At 40.8% G+C, this 23691-nt stretch overlaps 1 protein-coding gene across 1 annotated transcript in view; it reads right to left on the reverse strand.

Annotated features, from left to right (window-relative positions):
* Nucleotides 1–23691, reverse strand: part of agbl4 (AGBL carboxypeptidase 4) — a gene marked incomplete at both ends in the record, with an annotated part of 551901 nt that overhangs the window by 211575 nt on the left and 316635 nt on the right. The window contains one exon of the mRNA XM_080831844.1: nt 15172–15388. Within this exon, the coding sequence (XP_080687970.1) occupies nt 15172–15388 (217 nt within the window). The remainder of the gene's footprint in view (nt 1–15171; nt 15389–23691) is intronic.

A 23691-nucleotide genomic window follows, 5' to 3' on the forward strand; every position in this document is an offset into this window, starting at 1 on the left:
ACATGTCTTAAAATGAGTGAAATTAGTCTTATTTCAGGACATTCTGTGCTTGAATTGTCTCTTATTTCAAGTACTAATGCCTCAGAAGTTCACTAGATTTGAGTGAAATCAGGCTTATTTTGAGGTAACTACATGTCTTGAAATGAGTGGAATTAGTCTTATTTCAGGACATTCTGTGCTTTTGGAGTAATGGTCTTATTTTAAGAAATCTTAACAAGCCAAATTTGCTCAACGCACTGGCAGCCAAATTTGCTTGTTTTAAGCAAAATCCTGCTTAAATATGTAATTATTTGTCTTAAATCTAGAGGGGCATTTTTTGCAGTGTACAAAACTGCTTTGTCAAAGTCAGAGTTTCTTATTTCAAGCATTTTATCAAAATACACTAAAAACAAGTACATTTGCCTAGATACCAAAGATATCTAAGAATTATTTTCTCAATATATAGGCAAAGGTGCTTATATTCAGCAAATGCTAGCAACATCCGTTTGAAATGAGTGTGCATGCTAGGCAATTTATCTTGAAATCAGTCAAGCTACACTAAAATCAAGAACATTGGCCTAGATGCCAAAAATATTTAAGAAATATTTTCTCAATATATAGGCAAAGGTGCTTAAATTCAGCAAATGCTAGCCACATGCTTTTGAAATGAGTGTGCATGCTAGGCAATTTATCTTGAAATCAGTCAAGCTTCACTAAAATCAAGAACATTGGCCTAGATGCCAAAAATATTTAAGAATTATAATCTCATTATAGAGGGGAAGATGCTTAAATTCAGCAAATGCTAGCAACATGCTTTTGAAATTAGTGTGCATGCTAGGCAATTTATCTTGAAATCAGTCAAGCTACACTAAAATCATGAACATTGGCCTAGATGCCAAAAATATTTAAGAATTATTATCTCAATATAGAGGGGAAGGTGCTTAAATTCAGCAAATGCTAGCAACATGCTTTTGAAATGAGTGTGCATGCTTGGCAATTCATCTTGAAATCAGTTAAGCTACACTAATAACAAGAACATTGGCCTAGATGCCAAAAATATTTAAGAATTATTATCTCAATATAGAGGGGAAGGTGCTTAAATTCAGCAAATGCTAGCAACATGCTTTTGAAATGAGTGTGCATAATAGGCAATTCATCTTTCAATCAGTCAAGCTACACTAAAAACAAGAACATTGGCCTAGATGCCAAAAATATTTAAGAATAATTATCTCAATATGCAGGGAAAGGTGCTTATATTCAGAAAATGCTAGCAACATCCTTTTGAAATGAGTCTGCATTCTAGGCAATTCATCTTGAAATCAGTAACGCTACACTAAAAACAAGTACATTTGCCTAGATACCGTAAGAAATATTTTCTCAATATCTACGAAAAATATTTTGTATTATTATTTTTCAAGCTTAATTTTTGGGCTTTTTGCCTTTAATCGGATAGGACAGTAGAGAGAGACAGGAAGCTAGCTGGGGGGAGAGATTGAGAAACGACTGTAAGTCGGTCTCGAACCTGAACTCTTACCTGTGTCCCCATCAGACCCATTCATGGTGCAGGGTTGCTGCCGCTTGCGCCACAGCTCCAACCTTAAAGCAGACATCTCTTGAGGATATTGGTATTTGTTTTAGAAAGTTTTGAAGTCAAAGCATATGTGCAATTGATCATTGAGATAATAGAGATTGTGCAGATAGCATTTGCAGCTGTTTTTACCATAGCAACTGTGTCTAGGTTGAAGTTACTAATTAAAAATTATTTGAAGCATTCTTTGTGCTATCTGCAAAATCTATATTATTTCAATGATCAATTGAACATTTGCATTGACTTCAAAACTCTAAAAAAAAATGCCAATATCCTCAACAGATGACTGTTTTAGGGAAGGAGCTGTGGCACACGCAGTAGCAACCCTGCACCATGAATTGGTCTGATGGTGATACAGGTAAGAGTTCAGGTAAGAGTTCAGGTTCGAGTCCGACTTGTGGTAATTTCTCAATCCATCCCTCCAGCTAGCATCCTGTCTCGCAATACTGTCCTATCTGATTACATGCACAAAAGCCCAAAAATGAAGCTAATAAATGAAATAACAAAATTGCTGAATTTAAGCAAATTGTCCTAGATATTGAGAAAATAATTATTTTGGTATCTAGGCAAATGTACTTGTTTTAAGTATAGCTTTACTGATTTCAAGATACATTGTCTAACATACAGCCTTATTCCAAGATTAGTTTTAAGGCAAATGCACTTGTTCTTAGAGAAGCTGAACTTATTTCAAGATAAACTGCCCAGCATATAGCCTCAATTCAAGATGATGTTGCTATCATTTGCTGAATACAGACACATTTTTCTACATTTCGAGAAAAGAATTCTTACATTTTTTTGTTTTTAGGCAAATGCACTTGATTTTAGAGAAGCTGAACTTATTTCAAGATGATGTTGCTATCATTTGCTGAATACAGACAAATTATTCTACATTTCGAGAAAAGAATTCTTACATTTTTTTTTTTTTAGGCAAATGCACTTGTTTTTAGAGAAGCTGAACTTATTTCAAGTTAAATTGCCTAGCATATAGCCTCAATTCAAGATGATGTTGCTGTCATTTGCTGAATACAAGCACATTTTTCTACATTTCGAGGAAATAATAATATATTTTTTTTAATTTAGGCATATATACTTGTTTTAGGTGTAGTTGTACTGATTTCAAGATAAATTGGCTTATATAGCCTCATTTCAAGAGTATGGTGCTAACATTTGCACAATTTCCTACATTTTGAGAAAATAATTCTCAAAGATCCCAAATATATCTTAAAACTAGTGTGGCCAGACTAAGAATTATTTTCTCAAAATGTAGGAAATTGTGCTGAAATTTGCCAAATGTTAGCACCATACTCTTGAAATGAGGCTATATAAGCCAATTTATCTCGAAATCAGTACAACTACACCTAAAACAAGTATATATGCCTACATTTAAAAAAAATAAGAATTATTTCCTCGAAATGTAGAAAAATGTGCTTGTATTCAGCAAATGACAGCAACATCATCTTGAATTGAGGCTATATGCTAGGCAATTTAACTTGAAATAAGTTCAGCTTCTCTAAAAACAAGTGCATTTGCCTAATAACAAAAAAAATTAAGAATTCTTTTCTCGAAATGTAAGAAGAATTTGTCTGTATTCAGCAAATTATAGGAACATCATCTTGAAATAAGTTCAGCTTCTCTAAAATCAAGTGCATTTGCCTAAAAACAAAAAAATATAAGAATTATTTTCTCGAAATGTAGAAAAATGTGTCTGTATTCAGCAAATGATATCAACATCATATTGAATTGAGGATATGCTAGGCAATTTAACTTGAAATAAGTTCAGCTTCTCTAAAAACAAGTGCATTTGCCTAAAAACTAAAAAAAAATAAGAATTATTTTCTCGAAATGTAGAAAAATGTGTCTGTATTCAGCAAATGATAGCAACATCATCTTGAAATAAGTTCAGCTTCTCTAAAAACAAGTGCATTTGCCTAAAAACTAAAAAAATTAAGAATTCTTTTCTCGAAATGTAGAAAAATGTGTCTGTATTCAGCAAATGATAGCAACATCATCTTGAATTGAGGCTATATGCTGGGCAGTTTATCTTGAAATAAGTTCAGCTTCTCTAAGAACAAGCGCATTTGCCTTAAAACTAAAAAAATTAAGAATTATTTTCTCGAAAAGTAGAAAAATGTGCCTATATTCAGCAAATAATAGCACCATCATCTTGGAATAAGGCTGTATGTTAGACAATGTATCTTGAAATCAGTAAAGCTATACTTAAAACAAGTACATTTGCCTAGATACCAAAATAATTATTTTCTCAATATCTAGGACAATTTGCTTAAATTCAGCAATTTTGTTATTTCATTTATTAGCTTCATTTTTGGGCTTTTGTGCATGTAATCAGATAGGACAGTAGTGCGATACAGGATGCTAGCTGGAGGGAGGGATTGAGAAATTACCGCAAGTTGGACTCGAACCTGAACTCTTACCTGTAGCCCCATCAGACCCATTCGTGGTGCAGGGTTGCTACTGCGTGTGCCACAGCTCCTTCCCTAAAACATTCTTCTGTTGAGGATATTGGCATTTTTTTTTGAGAGATTTGAAGTCAATGCAAATGTGCAATTGATCATTGAAATAATATAGATTTTGCAGATAGCACAAAGAATGCTTCAAATATTTTTTTATTAGTAACTTCAACCTAGACACGGTTGCTATGGTATAAACAGCTGCAAATGCTATCTGCACAATCTCTATTATCTCAATGATCAATTGCACATATGCATTGACTTAAAAACTCTCCAAAACAAATAACAATATCCTCAAGAGATGACTGCTTTAAGGTTGGAGCTGTGGTGCAAGCGGCAGCAACCCTGCACCATGAATGGGTCTGATGGGGACACAGGGAAGAGATCAGGTTCGAGGCCGACTTGCAGTCGTTTCTCAATCTCTCCCTCCAGCTAGCTTCCTGTCTCTCTCTACTGTCCTATCCGATTAAAGGCAAAAAGCCCCAAAATTAAGCTTAAAAAAATATTTGTCCTAGATATTGAGAAAATATTTCTTACAGTATCTAGGCAAATGTACTTGTTTTTAGTGTAGCTTTACTGATTTCAAGATAAATTGCCTAGCATGCAGACTCATTTCAAAAGGATGTTGCTAGCATTTTCTGAATATAAGCACCTTTCCCTCAATATTGAGATAATAATTCTTAAATATTTTTGGCATCTAGGCCAATGTTCTTGTTTTTAGTGTAGCTTGACTGATTTCAAGATGAATTGCCTAGCATGCACACTCATTTCAAAAGCATGTTGCTAGCATTTGCTGAATATAAGCACCTTCCCCTCTATATTGAGATAATAATTCTTAAATATTTTTGGCATCTAGGCCAATGCTCTTGATTTTAGTGTAGCTTGACTGATTTCAAGATGAATTGCCTAGCATGCACACTCATTTCAAAAGCATGTTGCTAGCATTTGCTGAATATAAGCACCTTCCCCTCTATATTGAGATAATAATTCTGAAATATTTTTGGTATCTAGGCAAATGTACTTGTTTTAAGTGTAGCTGTACTGATTTCAAGATAAATTGCCTAGCATGTAGACTCATTTCAAGATGATAGTACCTGCATTTGCAGAATATAAGCAACTTTTTCTTCATTTTGAGAAAATCATTCTTATATTTGTTTTGGTATCTAGGCAAATATACTTGTTTTGAGTGTAGTTTGACTTGTTTTAAGAAAAATTGCCTTGCATGTAGACTCATTTCAAGATGATAGTACCTGTATTTGCAGAATATAAGCAACTTTTTCTACATTTTGAGAAAATAATTCTTATATTTTTTGGGTATCTATGCAAATATACTTGTTTTGAGTGTAGTTTGACTTATTTTAAGAAAAATTGCCTTGCATGTAGACTCATTTCAAGATGATAGTACCTGTATTTGCAGAATATAAGCAACTTTTTCTACATTTTGAGAAAATAATTCTTATATTTTTTGGGTATCTATGCAAATATACTTGTTTTGAGTGTAGTTTGACTTATTTCAAGAAAAATGTTCTAGCATGCAGACTCATTTCAAGATGATGCTACTAGCATTTGCTGAATACAGGCACATTTTTCTCCATTTTGAGACAAAAATTCTTATATTTTTTTGGTATCTAGGCAAATATACTTGTTTTGAGTGTAGTTTGACTTATTTCAAGAAAAATGTTCTAGCATGTAGACTCATTTCAAGATGATGCTACTAGCATTTGCTGAATACAGGCACATTTTTCTCCATTTTGAGACAAAAATTCTTATATTTTTTTGGTATCTAGGCAAATATACTTGTTTTGAGTGTAGTTTGGCTTATTTTAAGAAAAATTGCCTAGCATCTAGACTCATTTCAAGATGATAGTACCTGCATTTGCAGAATATAAGCAACTTTTTCTACATTTTGAGAAAATAATTCTTATATTTTTTGGGTATCTAGGCAAATATACTTGTTTTGAGTGTAGTTTGACTTATTTCAAGAAAAATGTTCTAGCATGCAGACTCATTTCAAGATGATGCTACTAGCATTTGCTGAATACAGGCACATTTTTCTCCATTTTGAGACAAAAATTCTTATATTTTTTTGGTATCTAGGCAAATATACTTGTTTTGAGTGTAGTTTGACTTATTTCAAGAAAAATGTTCTAGCATGTAGACTCATTTCAAGATGATGCTACTAGCATTTGCTGAATACAGGCACATTTTTCTCCATTTTGAGACAAAAATTCTTATATTTTTTTGGTATCTAGGCAAATATACTTGTTTTGAGTGTAGTTTGGCTTATTTTAAGAAAAATTGCCTAGCATCTAGACTCATTTCAAGATGATAGTACCTGCATTTGCAGAATATAAGCAACTTTTTCTACATTTTGAGAAAATAATTCTTATATTTTTTGGGTATCTAGGCAAATATACTTGTTTTGAGTGTAGTTTGACTTATTTCAAGAAAAATGTTCTAGCATGCAGACTCATTTCAAGATGATGCTACTAGCATTTGCTGAATACAGGCACATTTTTCTCCATTTTGAGACAAAAATTCTTATATTTTTTTGGTATCTAGGCAAATATACTTGTTTTGAGTGTAGTTTGACTTATTTCAAGAAAAATGTTCTAGCATGTAGACTCATTTCAAGATGATGCTACTAGCATTTGCTGAATACAGGCACATTTTTCTCCATTTTGAGACAAAAATTCTTATATTTTTTTGGTATCTAGGCAAATATACTTGTTTTGAGTGTAGATTGGCTTATTTTAAGAAAAATTGCCTAGCATCTAGACTCATTTCAAGATGATAGTACCTGCATTTGCAGAATATAAGCAACTTTTTCTACATTTTGAGAAAATAATTCTTATATTTTTTGGGTATCTAGGCAAATATACTTGTTTTGAGTGTAGTTTGACTTATTTCAAGAAAAATGTTCTAGCATGCAGACTCATTTCAAGATGATGCTACTAGCATTTGCTGAATACAGGCACATTTTTCTCCATTTTGAGACAAAAATTCTTATATTTTTTTGGTATCTAGGCAAATATACTTGTTTTGAGTGTAGTTTGACTTATTTCAAGAAAAATGTTCTAGCATGTAGACTCATTTCAAGATGATGCTACTAGCATTTGCTGAATACAGGCACATTTTTCTCCATTTTGAGACAAAAATTCTTATATTTTTTTGGTATCTAGGCAAATATACTTGTTTTGAGTGTAGTTTGGCTTATTTTAAGAAAAATTGCCTAGCATCTAGACTCATTTCAAGATGATAGTACCTGCATTTGCAGAATATAAGCAACTTTTTCTACATTTTGAGAAAATAATTCTTATATTTTTTGGGTATCTAGGCAAATATACTTGTTTTGAGTGTAGTTTGACTTATTTCAAGAAAAATGTTCTAGCATGCAGACTCATTTCAAGATGATGCTACTAGCATTTGCTGAATACAGGCACATTTTTCTCCATTTTGAGACAAAAATTCTTATATTTTTTTGGTATCTAGGCAAATATACTTGTTTTGAGTGTAGTTTGACTTATTTCAAGAAAAATGTTCTAGCATGTAGACTCATTTCAAGATGATGCTACTAGCATTTGCTGAATACAGGCACATTTTTCTCCATTTTGAGACAAAAATTCTTATATTTTTTTGGTATCTAGGCAAATATACTTGTTTTGAGTGTAGTTTGGCTTATTTTAAGAAAAATTGCCTAGCATCTAGACTCATTTCAAGATGATAGTACCTGCATTTGCAGAATATAAGCAACTTTTTCTACATTTTGAGAAAATAATTCTTATATTTTTTGGGTATCTAGGCAAATATACTTGTTTTGAGTGTAGTTTGACTTATTTCAAGAAAAATGTTCTAGCATGCAGACTCATTTCAAGATGATGCTACTAGCATTTGCTGAATACAGGCACATTTTTCTCCATTTTGAGACAAAAATTCTTATATTTTTTTGGTATCTAGGCAAATATACTTGTTTTGAGTGTAGTTTGACTTATTTCAAGAAAAATGTTCTAGCATGTAGACTCATTTCAAGATGATGCTACTAGCATTTGCTGAATACAGGCACATTTTTCTCCATTTTGAGACAAAAATTCTTATATTTTTTTGGTATCTAGGCAAATATACTTGTTTTGAGTGTAGATTGGCTTATTTTAAGAAAAATTGCCTAGCATCTAGACTCATTTCAAGATGATAGTACCTGCATTTGCAGAATATAAGCAACTTTTTCTACATTTTGAGAAAATAATTCTTATATTTTTTGGGTATCTAGGCAAATATACTTGTTTTGAGTGTAGTTTGACTTATTTCAAGAAAAATGTTCTAGCATGCAGACTCATTTCAAGATGATGCTACTAGCATTTGCTGAATACAGGCACATTTTTCTCCATTTTGAGACAAAAATTCTTATATTTTTTTGGTATCTAGGCAAATATACTTGTTTTGAGTGTAGTTTGACTTATTTCAAGAAAAATGTTCTAGCATGTAGACTCATTTCAAGATGATGCTACTAGCATTTGCTGAATACAGGCACATTTTTCTCCATTTTGAGACAAAAATTCTTATATTTTTTTGGTATCTAGGCAAATATACTTGTTTTGAGTGTAGTTTGGCTTATTTTAAGAAAAATTGCCTAGCATCTAGACTCATTTCAAGATGATAGTACCTGCATTTGCAGAATATAAGCAACTTTTTCTACATTTTGAGAAAATAATTCTTATATTTTTTTTGGTATCGAGGCAAATTTACTTTTTTTTAGTGTAGTTTGACTTATTTCAAGAAAAAATTCCTAGCATGTAGACTCATTTCAAGATGACGCTGCAAGCATTTGCTCAATATAAGCACATTTTCCTTCATTTTGAGAAAATAATTCTTATATTTTTTTTGGTATCTAGGCAAATATACTTGTTTTGAGTGTAGTTTGGCTTATTTTAAGAAAAATTGCCTATCATGTACACTCATTTCAAGATGATGTTACAAGCATTTGCTGAATATAAGAACATTTTTCTACATATTGAGAAAATAATTCTTAATAATGTTTTATTTTTAAACATTTGTTGTTGATCGTAGGGTGTTTTGTTTTCAATATCCACCATTTCAAGATGATATATTTTGGTCGAAACATCATGGCTAATCAAGTCATGGTCCCACACTTTGCACAGGCCACTGAGTTGGTTGCTGAGAAGCTGGTTGATTATACCTCTTATTACACAATCAGCAGCAAGAGCCAAACTTGGGTCCAAGTAAAATAACACCTTGGGGATGTAAAAGAATTGCACAACAGTTCAAATGACTCGTAGTGTGTTCCCCAGATATCACATGGCATTTGTATGGCCAGTTAATGTAATGGCAACCGTTACATTGCAAATGAGATGTGCTCACTCACTTGATCCTGCTTAAGGATGAAAATTGTCTGTTCTTAAAGCAAAAGTTTAGCATAGTTAAAAACTGTCTTTGCACTGTATAGTATTTTGTCTACATGAATACATAATTGCTGTGCTTTATATACAGTATGTATGTAATATACAGTATACAGTATGTAGAGATGAGAATGATAAAATGCTTGAAATAAGAAATTCTGACTTCGACAAAGCAGTTTTGTACTTGTCAGTGGGGATACAACTGCCTTATAATAATGCTATTCTAGTTTCAAGCATTAACATGCTCAGAACCAATAATAAAATCTCAGTAACAAGTAATAAACCCTTATTAAGATAATGTAGGACAGAAACGCTTGAAGCAAGTGAAATGTTCTAACACAAAAAATGCCTGTAAGAAGAAATAACTTGTCAGACAAAAAACAAGCATATATTGCCTTGATTAAAGATATTTTATCATGCTAAGATTTCACTTTTTGCAGTGTAGACTGATGAGTGTTAATGGTAGGCTACTGTGTACCTAATGGTGCTGTGTCTAACCGCTGAGCCACCGTGCTGGTAAGGATTTACGCTCGCCGGTGCGACCAAGTTACTGGTTTATCATTCCCCCCTCCTCTGGGGTATTTCTCTTCTGTTACTGGAACTTCTGATCTAGTTATAGTTAGTTTAAGTGGGAATTGTTTAGTGGACTAATGTGAAGTTTTAATTATGTTCACTTAAAGGCGCCCGAGGCAACATTAGAGGCTTGAGGCTCGAATAATAAACGTTCAATTTCTAGTCTTTTTTACACGTAGTAAGTTTCAATAACACCATACCATTACATATCGACATTCAAGGAGCAAAGATGAGACGTCGTTGTGTGGTGAGAACTGAAATCCCCCCCAAAAAATGGCTTGGTGGGATGGGGATCTTTCCATCCAGACGCAAACTTAGCTAATCGGAATCTGTAAGTGGTTTCCAGATATACAGTGCCCTCCACAATTATTGGCACCCTTAGTGAATGTGACCAAAACAGGCTATGAAAAAATATATCTTTGCTGTTTATCATCTTGGTCTTTCCCTCAAAATATTCACAAAAATGTTGTTTCATTAGGAACTCTTAAGTGGTCAACCATGGCTTCCTGCTTCCTGCTTCACAGAGGTATAAATATGAGGTGACACAGGCGAAATACCCTTAGTCATTCATCAATGTGGTGAGAACTGATAGAAAATCGCCTGGCTTCTATTTTCCACGGTAGATCGCAGGTTATGCTAGAAATCCCCCCCAAAAAATGGCTTGGTGGGATGGGGATCTTTCCATCCAGACGCAAACTTAGCTAATCGGAATCTGTAAGTGGTTTCCAGATATACAGTGCCCTCCACAATTATTGGCACCCTTAGTGAATGTGACCAAAACAGGTTATGAAAAAATATATCTTTGCTGTTCATCATCTTGGTCTTTCCCTCAAAGTATTCACAAAAATCTTACCTTTTCATCGAAGTAAAATTCTTGAAAGAATTTATTTTTTTGAAATTACATAAAATATTTTTCTCCAAAACATGGGTGCCACAATTATTGGCACCCCTAGAAAATCCTATAAATAAAATCTAACTGAAGTATATTACCAGTCATGTTTTATATTTTTGAGTTCACCTGTTTCATTAGGAACTCTTAAGTGGTCAACCATGGCTTCCTGCTTCACAGAGGTATAAATATGAGGTGACACAGGCGAAATACCCTTAGTCATTCATCAAGCTGGGAAAGACAAAAGAACTCAGTGTCAAAGTGCGACAAAATATCTAAACAGTTGGAAATACCCTCTTCCACAATCAGGGCAATAGTTAAGAAATTAAAAGCGACAGGAGATGTAAGGAATCATCCTGGAAGAGGACCTATCTGTAAATTGACCCCACGCACCGTGAGGAGGATGGTTTGACAGGTAAAAGAATCTCCAAGGATCACAGCTGGATAATTGCAGAGGTTAGTTAAGTCCTTGGGTCAGAAAGTCTCAAGAACGACCATCAGACTGCGCCTTCATCACCACAAGTTGTTTTTGAGGGTTATCAGAAAAAAGCCTCTGCTGCTAATCAACAACAAACTAAAGTGCCTACAGTTTGCCAAATGTAAGTCAGACTTTTATATTAGAGTAATATGGTCAGATGAGACCAAAATAAGGCTTCTTGGCAACAGACATCAAAGGTGGGTTTGGCATAGACAGAAAGATAGCACCCCATACCCACAGAGGAGCACCCCATACCCACTTTGAAGTATGGTGGCGGATCTCTGATGTTGTGGGTCTGCTTTTCTTCCGAAGGCCCTGGACATCTTGTTAGGATACATGGTATAATGGACTCCATCAAATACCAGCAGATATTAAATAAAAACCTAACAGCCCCCCTCTAGGAAGCTTAAAATGGGCCGTGGTTGGACCTCCCAGCAGGACAATGATCCGAAGCACACCTCAAAATCAACACAAAAATGGTTCACCGACAGCAGAATAAAGGTTTTGCCATGACCATCACAGTCCCCAGACCTAAACCCCATAGAAAATCTGTGGAAAGAGCTGAAGCCGAATCTGCAAATGTGTTGACCTCAGAATCTGAAGGATCTGCAGAGATACTGTATGGAGGAATGGTCTCAGGTCTGTCCCATTAGTTCACCAACCTCATCTAGCATTATAGGAGAAGACTTGGAGCTGTTATCTTGGCAAAGGGAGGCTGCTCAAAACATTGAATTAAGGGGTGCCAATAATTGTGGCACACGCCTGTTTAGGAGAATAGTATTTATTTAATGAAAAAAAAAAAAATTTCTTTCAATAATTTTATTTCAATGAAAAGGTAAGATTTTTGTGAATATTTTGAGTGAAAGACCAAGAGGATAAACAGCAAACAAATATTTTTTCATAGCCTGTTTTGGTCACATTCACTAAGGGTGCCAATAATTGCGGAGGGCACTGTATATAGTTGATCTGTCTTATTTGACGAAGCAGTGAGTTAGCTGTCTTTCAATATCTCTTGTCGAAGTATCTCACATGTTTACGGTGATCGGCGGGGCAAATTGCCTCCTGGCTTCTATTTTCCAAGGTAGTAAGACTGGTAGAGGATGGAATCTTTCATGCACGTTTCAGTACGTTTTTTGGTGGCACCAACATATAAAGGGCTACGCTCTTTTCATCTTTAACGCCCAAAGTATCAAATAATGATGCAAATGTGCTAATATGGTGAAGTAAATGTCAACATCATAAAGATTGTCTTATCCAGAATATTTCCAGTTTTGATGCCCTAATGTTGCTTTGGGCTCCTTTAAGCTTGAGCTTTGTGCTATGTGTTTAAAAGTTTTAACTTAGGCTATGTGTAATGTTCCTAACTTATATATTATTATTTCACCTTAATGTTCTTGAGATTCATTTCTGGCATGTAATTATTCAGAGTCAGGCTTACTCTGATAACAGTCATTATGAGTCGTTAACAGTCGTTAAGCAACTTGGGCCATGGTTGCCACTAGTGGGGATCGAACCTGTGACTTTCAGGTCGTTTTTAAAATCAGTGAAGCAGTGACGGGGTGCCTCCCCTGGTGGGGGGGGGGGGGGGGGGGGTGGTTTTCAATCCAGGTCAATCAAGTTACATATGAAAACCTCAGCCACCTGGGCGAGGGGAAGGGGGGGGCCTTTCACACCACATCAATACACAGGGTCGGCGGCTGTCGTAAATCCCACATTTCATGCAGTGCCTGGAGCTCGAACCCTCCTCATGTGGAGCTCTAGAGAGGCTCGAACCCTCCTCATGTGGAGACCCATGGAGGCTCGAACCCTCCTCTAGTGGAGACCCCGTGCAGCCAGTGGGGGAGAGCGGAGCGGAGGAGCCATGATGTAGGTGTGCCTGTACCAGATGGACACACTGTGGCAGGGGCTTTTAAGAGGTAGAGTTACAGAACGGGAAGGCAAGTGTGGGGAGGAGAGCCAAAAAACACCTTCATGTCTTTGTGTGTGTTTGTGTGTGATGTGCCTGTGTGTGTGTGTGTGTGTGCGCGTGTGTGTGTGTGTGTGTGTGTGTGTGTGTGTGCGCGATGTGTGTGTGTGCGCGATGTGTGTGTGTGCACGATGTGTGTGTGTGTGTGTGTGTGTGTGTGTGTGCGCGTGTGTGTGTGTGTGTGTGTGTGTGTGTGTGCGCGATGTGTGTGTGTGCGCGATGTGTGTGTGTGCGCGATGTGTGTGTGTGTGTGTGTGTGTGTTTGTCATGTATGTGTCTGAGTTTGGAATGTGATAAAGTGTGTGTGATAAAGTGTGTGTGCACAGTGGGGAGACTGTATGTGTGTGTGTGTGTGTGTGTGTGTGTGTGTGTGTGTGTGTGTGCCACGTCTCCGTCCTCGGGGCCTCTGCAGGGACGCGCTGGTGTTTTATGGCGACAGACGGAGACGTCCCCTCATCCCTCCGTGTGTGAGTGTGTGTGTGTCTGTGCTGCTCATCAGCAGCGGGGCCGGGGACCGGGGCGGTCACACACCCGGGAGTGCAGCAAATAAAAAGACAAATAAGGCCATAAAAAACCTCCATCGCCCTACGCCCATGCATGCTAATACACTCGCTCCTCTCCTCTCCTCTCCCCCTTTTGCCTCTCTCCTCCATCTATCTCTCTCTGTCTCTCTCAGGCTCGATCTGTCTCTCTTTATCTTTTTCTTTCTGTGTCTCCATCTCTCTTCAATCCAGTTTGCTTTTGTGAGCCAGCGTCTGTAGGCTGCTTTATTCAGTGCTAGCAGTTCAAAAGGGAAATACGCGTCACACGCTCACTGCAGCACACGGGCGCACACACGCACACACACACACACACACACACACACACACACACACACACACACACACACACACACACACACCCACACGCACGCACACACACACACGCACACACACACACACACACACACACACACGAAGACACAATGCAGTACACACTCACACATTTGGTTGGGGAGTCTCTGTATGTAAATGAGAACCCCTTACATTGACCACGTAACTCCACTGGTCTTTGCTGTTGGCTGCGATGTATATTTGAAATGGTGCCACCGCCCCACAGATGTAATTTGCACTTCCATAAAAATTCACTTCCCCATCTTTGTACTTTACATACGGCACACTTCTTATCACTAACTGTCTTTTCATCACACTCCCTCACAGCCACACCAGCTCTCCTTGACAAACCCAAAAAAATACAGAAAGTGTGTGTATGAAAAAAGCCTTAATCTTTCAAGCATTTCTAATGAGTTTTTCTCCCACAATTATTTGATAAGCGCAGAAGAGGCTGGGCCGCAGGCACGCGTATGTGTGTGAGTGTGTGTGTGTGTGTGTGTGAGTCGGCGGCAGGTGAGCCTCCTCCTCATTACTGATTTGTGTGTGTGTGGTAGTGTTCTCATAGGGAAGAACCTTGCTGGGCTGCATGCTAACGCAGCTCACACTGGCAACGCCCCCCTCCATCACACACACCCACGCACGCACGCACGCAGGTGCGTGGGTTCCAAGCTGGCCAGGGAGCTATCTCACTCACTCGTTCATTCTCTTGCTCACTCGTTCATTCTCTCACTCGCTCATTCATTCACTCTCTCAAATGTTCATTCTCTCTCTCACTCGTTCATTCTCTCTCTCACTCGTTCATTTACTCTCTCACTCGCTCATTCTCTCACTCACTCGTTCATTCTCTCACTCACTCATTCATTCACTCTCTCAATCGTTCATTCTCTCTCTCACTCGTTCATTCTCTCTCTCACTCAATCATTATCTCTCCCTCTGTGACCTACCACGCTGAGTCCCAGCTGCTCCCTCTTCAGGTAGTCCAGGTTCCTGCGGTCCAGGCTCTCCAGGTAGTGCTGCAGGCGTGAGTAGGTGTAGGGGTAGCAGTAGGCGAACTGGTAGACGTCGTCCTCGCGGTCGAAGCAGAAGGCGAACGACATGACGTAGTTCCGCCGGTGGTCGGGACAGCGGTAGTAGTAAACGTTCTTGGCTGGAAGTCTCTGCCTGAGGATGACAATAAAGAAGCCAACTTCATGAGTGTGACATGTGGATATACACATCACACAGAGGGGGATATACCCAAACCCACTTCATGAGTGTGAGATGTGGACATACACAGCACACAGAGGGGCATATACAGTAACAAGGCCCACTTCATGAGTGTGAGATGTGGACATACACATCACACAGAGGGGGATATAACAACAAAAAAACTGACAAATGTTTCAATCAATCATTCATTCCGTTTGTGTCTTCGTCTTTTTTGATGTACTGAACTTGATTTGAAATCCCCATACTACTTCCTGTTGGTCTTTTCTAAAGTTCAAGCCGAGCCACTCATCGGTCTTTAAAAACTCCAGTTTTGAGAGGGTGGCTGTTGAGCACGGTTATATGGATTTGGCATTTATGGAACGGGAGCTGAAATGGCACTTTTGAAATGGCTGAGCTGGTCTCCTCCCTCCTGGCAAAGTCACTGTGAGTCCCTTACACCAAACAGCACACACACACACACACACACACATATGCGCACACACACACATGTGCAGACACACAGGCACACACACACACACACTCACCACACACACACACACACACACACGCACACATATGTGCACACACACACATATGCGCAGACACACACATGCGCAGACACAGGCACACACACACACACATATGCGCACACACACACATGCGCAGACACACAGACACAGACACACACAGAGACACACATATGCACACACTCACACACAACACACACACACACAACGCGCACACACGCACACACACACACACACACACACACACACACACACACACACACACACACACACACACACACACACACACACATTTAGATACAAAACACTGTGCTGAACCGTTCCAGTGACCCACAGGAGAATGTCAATACTGGAAACACATGTAGTAGATGGTGAGAACTCAGGTTTAATGTATGTCCTGTAATCTATCCTTTAAACACATGCTCCAAGGCACTTTGGCAGAATTATGATCATTACCGCTGCTCTTTAAAGAACAGGTATTGGCCATGTCAAGGTTATAGCCCCCTGCCTCTGCAAAACCTCAGACCAGAGGCTGCAGTCGAGTGCCATATAATCCCTTCACTGTCAGGCCTCATTGTACACATAATAAACTCCCACAGCTCTGGTCATTAACTGACCTCTGCTGCATCTTAGGCTGAGCACGGGTCATTATGGGATAGCAGCTACTTTTTTTTCTTTTCTTTTCTTCTCCCTCTCCATTCTGGGAGGGCATATAAAACAGGGGTGAGAGCTGGGGGTATTTACTTTCCCCCGTCTCCTGCCCCCTCCTCCTCTCGGGCGCGGGGTAATAAGGAACGCTGGCCGGGAGAAAATGATCCGTGGGCCGCAGCAGCGATCAAAGTGGAATGTGACACTGCTGCAGCCCCTATGGACGCTCATTTTGCTGTGGTTTTACTCACTCATCCTGTTTCCCCATATCTCTCTCTCTCTCTCTCTCTCTCTCGATTGCTCTCTATCCCTTTCTCTCTCTCTTTCTATCGCTTCCTATCCCTATCTCTTTCTCTCAATATCTCCATCTCTCTCTCTCTAGTCCCATCTCTCATTCCTCTCTCTCTATCCCTCTGACTCGCTCAATTCTTCATCACTAACCCTATCCCCATCTCACATTTCCTCTCTCTCTCTATATATCCACCTCTCCCACTCTCTATCCCCATCTCTCCATCTCTCTATTGACATTTCTCCATCTCCCCATCTCTATCTACCACCATCTCTCCTTTATCTCTATCAGTATCCCCACCTCTCCCTCTTTCCCCATCTCTCCATCTTTCCCTCCAATCCCATCTCTCCTTTTCACCTCTCTCCATATCCTTCTCTCTTTACCCATCTCTCTTCTCTCTCCCTCGCTCTCTCCCAGTGCATCTCAACTGTTCATGCCGACTTTCTGTGTGTTAAAAATACAGTTGCAATGACATGAGCACAACCCAATTTGCTGCAGTAATTAGCCAGCTCTGGCAGAACCAGCAATTCACATCCTCTCTGTATTTACTCTGGTGCCGCAGCTATCAGTAAAGGCCCGCGCGGCGCCCAGTGTTTTAATGAGTGGCATAAATAAACAACATAAACAAAGAGAGACAAAACAAACAAATAAGGAGTGGAAAGGGGGGGGATGGAAACAAAAGGATTGCATTGATGAATGCAACAAAACACTGACAAATGAGGAAATGACTGTGGGAGTCCCTATGGGCATGGGATGCTATGAAGGAGAGACAAAGAACACGGGTGGAAGAAGGGAGAAAGAGAGGGAGAGAGAGAGAAAAGGAGGAAAACAGAGAGAGAGAGAGAGGAAAGGAGGGAAATAAAGAGTGAGATCGGAAAAGAGGGAGAGATGAGGGAAAGAGGAAAGGGGAGACTAGATAGATTGAGAAAGAGGATAGGAAAAGCAAAAAAGAGGGAGAGGAGGACAGAGCTGGAGACGCAGACAGATAAGAGGAGGAGGAGGAGGAGGAGGAGGCAAATGAGAGACTGGGACTGCAGGCGGAGGAGCCTGGATCAGATGAAGATGCTGATGCTATCTCTGTCCTGTTAGCCGCCGCCCACAAGCTCCGCTTCATCAGCAGGGGCAGACCTGAGCTGCCCTCTTCAATACACTCAAACTCTCTCTCACACACACACACACACACACACACACACACACACACACACACTCACATTCACACTCTCACACACACACAGGCACACACACACACACACACACACACACACACACACACACACATACACACACACACACACACACACAGGCACACACACACACACACACACACACACACACTATGTAGACACACTTTCCTGCTGCTTGAAGCTCTAATTTTCCAACAACAGGCCAATCTTCTGTTTTAGGGTGAATCTTCCTTTCATGATGATAGCGAGGACTTCCAGGATATAAAATCAGAAAATATCTGTTACAAATGCTCTTTATGGCTTCTTTTCTAAATCTTGAACTTGCCAGAAGCTCACGGATAAAAACACCCCTCTCACTCCATTTGTGTGCAATAGATTAGGTTCCTCTGGGTTGGATGGATTGATGTTGCCGATTTAAGCGTTGCCTTGGGCAAATCTTTGCGCCTCTACTTTTTTTCTCTCTCTCTCTGTCCACCTGCAAAGCGGTGCCTCAGGTGCAGCTTGTGGAGTGTGTCTTGGCAGAGCCCGCTCAGGCGTGACAGACCCAGGCTGGAGTCGCTGGTTTGAAGATGACAGTCACCTGGTTGCTGATCGCTACCACAAGGCCCCTCTCTGGAGACAAATCCAGCCTAGTTATTCCCCTCCTCCACGAAATCCAGAAGAATCTAGTGTGGATCTCTGACGTGAAAGAAGAGTGTCCAGGTGTTGGTTTGACATGGTGACCATAAAAGTCCTGTAATCTATCCTTTTCATCTACTGTGGCATGAATAGATAAAGTAGAGGCCTGTCCTGATGACACAGACACAGAGTGTCATGCATACAGATGCTTTCTACTGAAGTCTGGTGCTGCTGGTCTGGTGCATTGTCGTGTCATTTGTAGGAGTCTAATCCAAAAACCTCTGGATTGATTGACATGAGTTAGGCAAGGACATAGGGAATATGCTTAAACATTTGCATTGATGGTCATATCCTGCAGGCAAGGCGGAGGCAAACACGGGTGTTTTCACATTTAAGCAGTTAAGCATTTAAGAGTTTGTAACCTTGAGGCCAATATAAAGTGTTGCTTCGAGATGTTTTACAATGGCCTTTTAACCTCGATTATTTTCAATGGCCTTTTTATCTCCAAAGGGAAGTGGAGATATTTAACTAGCCTTACAATTCAGGACACCATTTTCATAGCCATTCGTTGTGGTCCATGGATATTCATTTGAATTGGGGGAGTTGGGGCACCAACCACCTCCCATGCTGTGACCTCTGATCAGTCAGAAGGTGTACCAGACCCCCAAACCCTCCCATGCTGTGACCTTTGATCAGTCAGAAAGTGTACCAGACCCCCAAACCCTCCAATGCTGTGACCTCTGATCAGTCAGAAGGTGTACCAGACCCCCAAACCCTCCTGAGCCGGGGAATCCCAGAGAGGACCGAGCACTTCTGTAGTCTGGCAGTGGCACTTCGCTAGGAGCGCATGGAAGCACTGCTGCAGCACTGCTCTTGACAGACTCACACCCTGACACACACACACACACACACACACACACACACACACACACACACACACGGGACTGACTGAAATGATTCAGAGCCAGACATCGTCCCGGACAGAGGCACTTACTCTGTCCCTTCCTCCCTGTCACAGAGCCACGGTCCCCACACTGAACTAGGCAAAGAGATGTTTGTGAGTTTCGTAAGGCAGCCATGTTTGAAGGACATCCCATAAGAGCCCCTGATGCAACCTGGGCAAGCCAAAAAAAACATAAACAGCTCTGATGGGTCCTTCCTTATCTGGCCGCTTGGTGATAAACATCATGCCAGCCGTCCTCTGGTGTCTTTGTTGTTCTTTGTGTTTGTGCTGTTGTTGTTTTGCAGGGACCTGGCCGGCCGACTGGGAGAGTGTGTTGTGTTGTGTTCTGTGTTGTGTTGTGCTGTGCGATGTTGATAAGTCTTTGAAGCGGGACCTTGGCTGAGTCATTCCCCCCTGTCTGCAGCGGACGGCACAGCTATCCCCCTGGCGCCCCGCCGGACAGGCCTGGCACTTCACTCCTGGCACGCTTTGCTTCTTCTGTCTGTTCTGTGTGTGTGTGTGTGTGTGTGTGTGTGTGTGTGTGTATGTGTGTGTGTGTGTGTGTGTGTGTGTGTGTGTGTCGTGTCGTGGGCTTCATGCATAGCTGGGTCAGCTGGGCAGAGCTGCTTTAGAGAAGCTTCAAAGCGCTCTGCTCTTTTTGGAGGAAGCTCATTTGGTCTTTTTAGAGTAATCCCATCAGCAGCACTGAGTGAGGTCGTGACACAACTTTTGGGGGCCCCAGACAGTCATCAGAGTACTGCAGTGTGTGTGTGTGTCAGCATGTGTGTGTGTGTGTGTGAGAAAGAGAGAGAGAGGAAAGAAAGTGAGGGAGATGGATGTTTCGGCTAATACATTTTTCTTTCAAAGCATTTGGGGGCTTTCACACCTCAGTCCTCTGTAGACTGTGCCAGTTCAACATCACTGACGCTGCAGCTGAGTGCTGAGTGCTGTACTCCATCGCCTAATGGGATTGATCTACTTCTACTGTTTATTTTGTTTTAAATGTATTCTACGGATGCAATGCTGTGACTGTGTTTTGATACTGTGAATGTCTCTTGGATAACTCTCTTTGTTCAGCCATTCCTCACCAGGGCTTGACATTCTTCATCTCAGTAACTGGTAAACAGAAATCTGGTAAAGCAAACATTAAAAAAAAAAGTATTTCATTTTTGTCAGACAAAGCTGACTCTCCTACACACACACACCAAGAAGGAAGGACATGCACTCACTCACACACCCACACACACACACACACACACACACACACACACACACACACACACACACACACACACGCGCACACACACACACACACTGTTCCACAGCCACTCAGAGCGCGTCTGGCCTCTCCAAAGTGGGCAAAGCTAAATTAAAATGAAACCGAATTAGCCCAGCTTTGTGGAGAGGAGAGGAGAGGAGAGGAGAGGAGAGGGGGCTGGAGGAGAGGGGGGTGGAGGGGAAGGAGAAAAGGCCATGCTGATTACTCCCATGGTGAAGGAGAAAGAGGCGCTGCACTCCCAATCCTTGCTTCTGCTGGTGCTGCTGCAGCAATCCTTGCTTCTGCTGGTGCTGCTGCAGCTTCTGCCTGCCTGCCGCTGCTGAGGGGTGCCAACCTCAGCAGAATACTAATGCTACCGCTGCTACCGCTATTACTGCTACCGCTGATATGGCTACTGCTGCTACTGCTACTGCTACTGCTACTGCTACCGCTGCTACTGCTACTGCTGCTACAGGTTCACTCTGCCATCGCCAACGCCTCTGCACACGCACAGCACACCTCTGTACCCCACCGTCTACCCATCCCTCTCACCAACCATCCACCTCTCTCGCTACCTCACGCCCTCCCTCAACTGTCTGTCTCTATCTTTCACCTTTTTATCCTCTCTCTCTCACTCCATTTCTATCTTTCTCACCCCTCACCCACTGTTCTTACCCTTACCACCCATTACAATGACCCATACAATGCTCTCTCTCTCTCACCAACTTGTCTCTTTCTCTCTCTCTCTCTCTCTCTCTCACTCTCTCTCTCTCTCACCAACTGGTCTCTCTCTCTCTCTCTCTCTCTCTCTCTCTCCCTCGCTCTTCTCCCCTTGAATTCTATCATGAAAACGCATAAAATAAATGTGTGGACAGAGGCTAAAATGGTTTTTGGGGGGTTTCAGCGCAGGAGGACACAATTTGCACAGAAAGATGAGATTTTATCAGACAGTGTGTAAAACTCATTGTCCACCTTAAAACTATGAAATTAACTGAACTATGAACTACTTCAGAATTTGAATGGTGAATTATGAACGTGAACTATTCATGTTTACTTGTATGAACTGAACTTTGGACTAATTCATGAGAGGTGTGAACTGCAGCACAACACTGAGTCGGCGTCTCTGCTTCACTTGCCATTTTCATATGAGACCACAGCTGTTGTCTTGGAATACGTTGCTTGTTTGGTCTACGTGTGTGCGATGAATCATGGGTAACGTAGTGCGAAGACGAGTTAGTTGGTTTAGATTAGGCTACATTGCGGAAATTGTACGGCCACTGAGCAACGACATGGTGCAAGCATTTGATTAAGACAGCGTATTTCCTCAGGAGAAGGAAAACAATCCATAACATTTTAGTTAGACCTTAGATAATATGACCGTGTTCACCGTTCAAATTCATTATTTGTCATTCAGTTGCGTTCAGTTCATCATTGTCATAAAAATGTACGTGTTCAATGAACACGTTCTTTCAGATTCAAGAACAGCTTCATCCCTGTGGCTGTCAGCCTACTGAACTCTGCTCCACGGGGATAGACCTCCCACCCCCACACACACCTCCTCCCTGAGACTGTACTTCCCCCTTTATATATTTCATATCTATCTACACTTCCTACATCAATTGCTGCTAGTCCCAATTCTGTTAATATTTCATACCTAACTCTTACTGTATCTTATTTATTCACGTATTCCACTTTACATATGCACATACTTTTATTGCTATTTTGCACTTCTGGTTGGATGCTAAACTGCATTTCGTTGTCTCAGTACTTGTACTCTGTGCAATAACAATAAAGTTGAATCTAATCTAATCAAATCCCTCTACTTATATACCATCTATCTACCTATAAACCATCCCTCTACCTATTTACCATCCCTCTACCTATGTGCCCATCTCTAGTTCCGGCCACAATCTTCACTTCTCTCTCCTCCACATGTTGTCATCCATGACCAGCAGTGGCTGGAGCTTCTACAGTCTGTCACCTCGCTCCCTCGGCCTGGGGGGAGGGATGGAGGGAGTGAGAGTGGGAGGGAGGGTTTGGGAGAGTGGGTGAGTGGGTGCCTCTTCTTCTCCTGGATCGCTGCGCTAACACAGTGACTCGCTGGTAGCAGCAGGGACACTGATGAGTCAACAACACTCCCCACTCTACTCCACTCCAGTCCAGTCCTCTCTCCTCTCCTCTCCTCTCCTCCCTGCTTTTCCCCTCAGGGGACACACACACACAACTCACCCACCAGTATCATGCATCCAAGTGTGTCAGTCCAGTGCAGAGGAAGGGAGGGAGGAGAAAAAAGAGAAAGAAACACAGGGTCAGCGGATAAGGTGAGGTGGAGAGGACCGTCACCAGAGGCATCTGCACAGAGCTAGAAAACGCAAACAGGCAACTATGGCTCGGGGTTAGAAAACAACAGGTGTGGCACATCTACAGTGGAAGAGAGGGGGGCGCTTAACAGGGGAACACACACACATTATGCATACACACGAGCACACAAGCACACACACACACACATATGCATACACGCACACACATACACACACACACACACACATATGCATACACACGAGCACACACACACACACACACACACACACACACACACATATGCATACACACACACACACACACACATATATTCATACACACACACACACACACACACACACACACACCCACACACACACATATGCATACACACACACACACACACAAACACACACACACACACATACGCATACACACGAGCACACACACACACACACACTCATATGCATACACACGAGCACAAACACACACACACACACACACACAC

This window comes from Sprattus sprattus (assembly GCF_963457725.1).
Source record: "Sprattus sprattus genome assembly, chromosome: 2".
Taxonomy (NCBI): domain Eukaryota; kingdom Metazoa; phylum Chordata; class Actinopteri; order Clupeiformes; family Clupeidae; genus Sprattus; species Sprattus sprattus.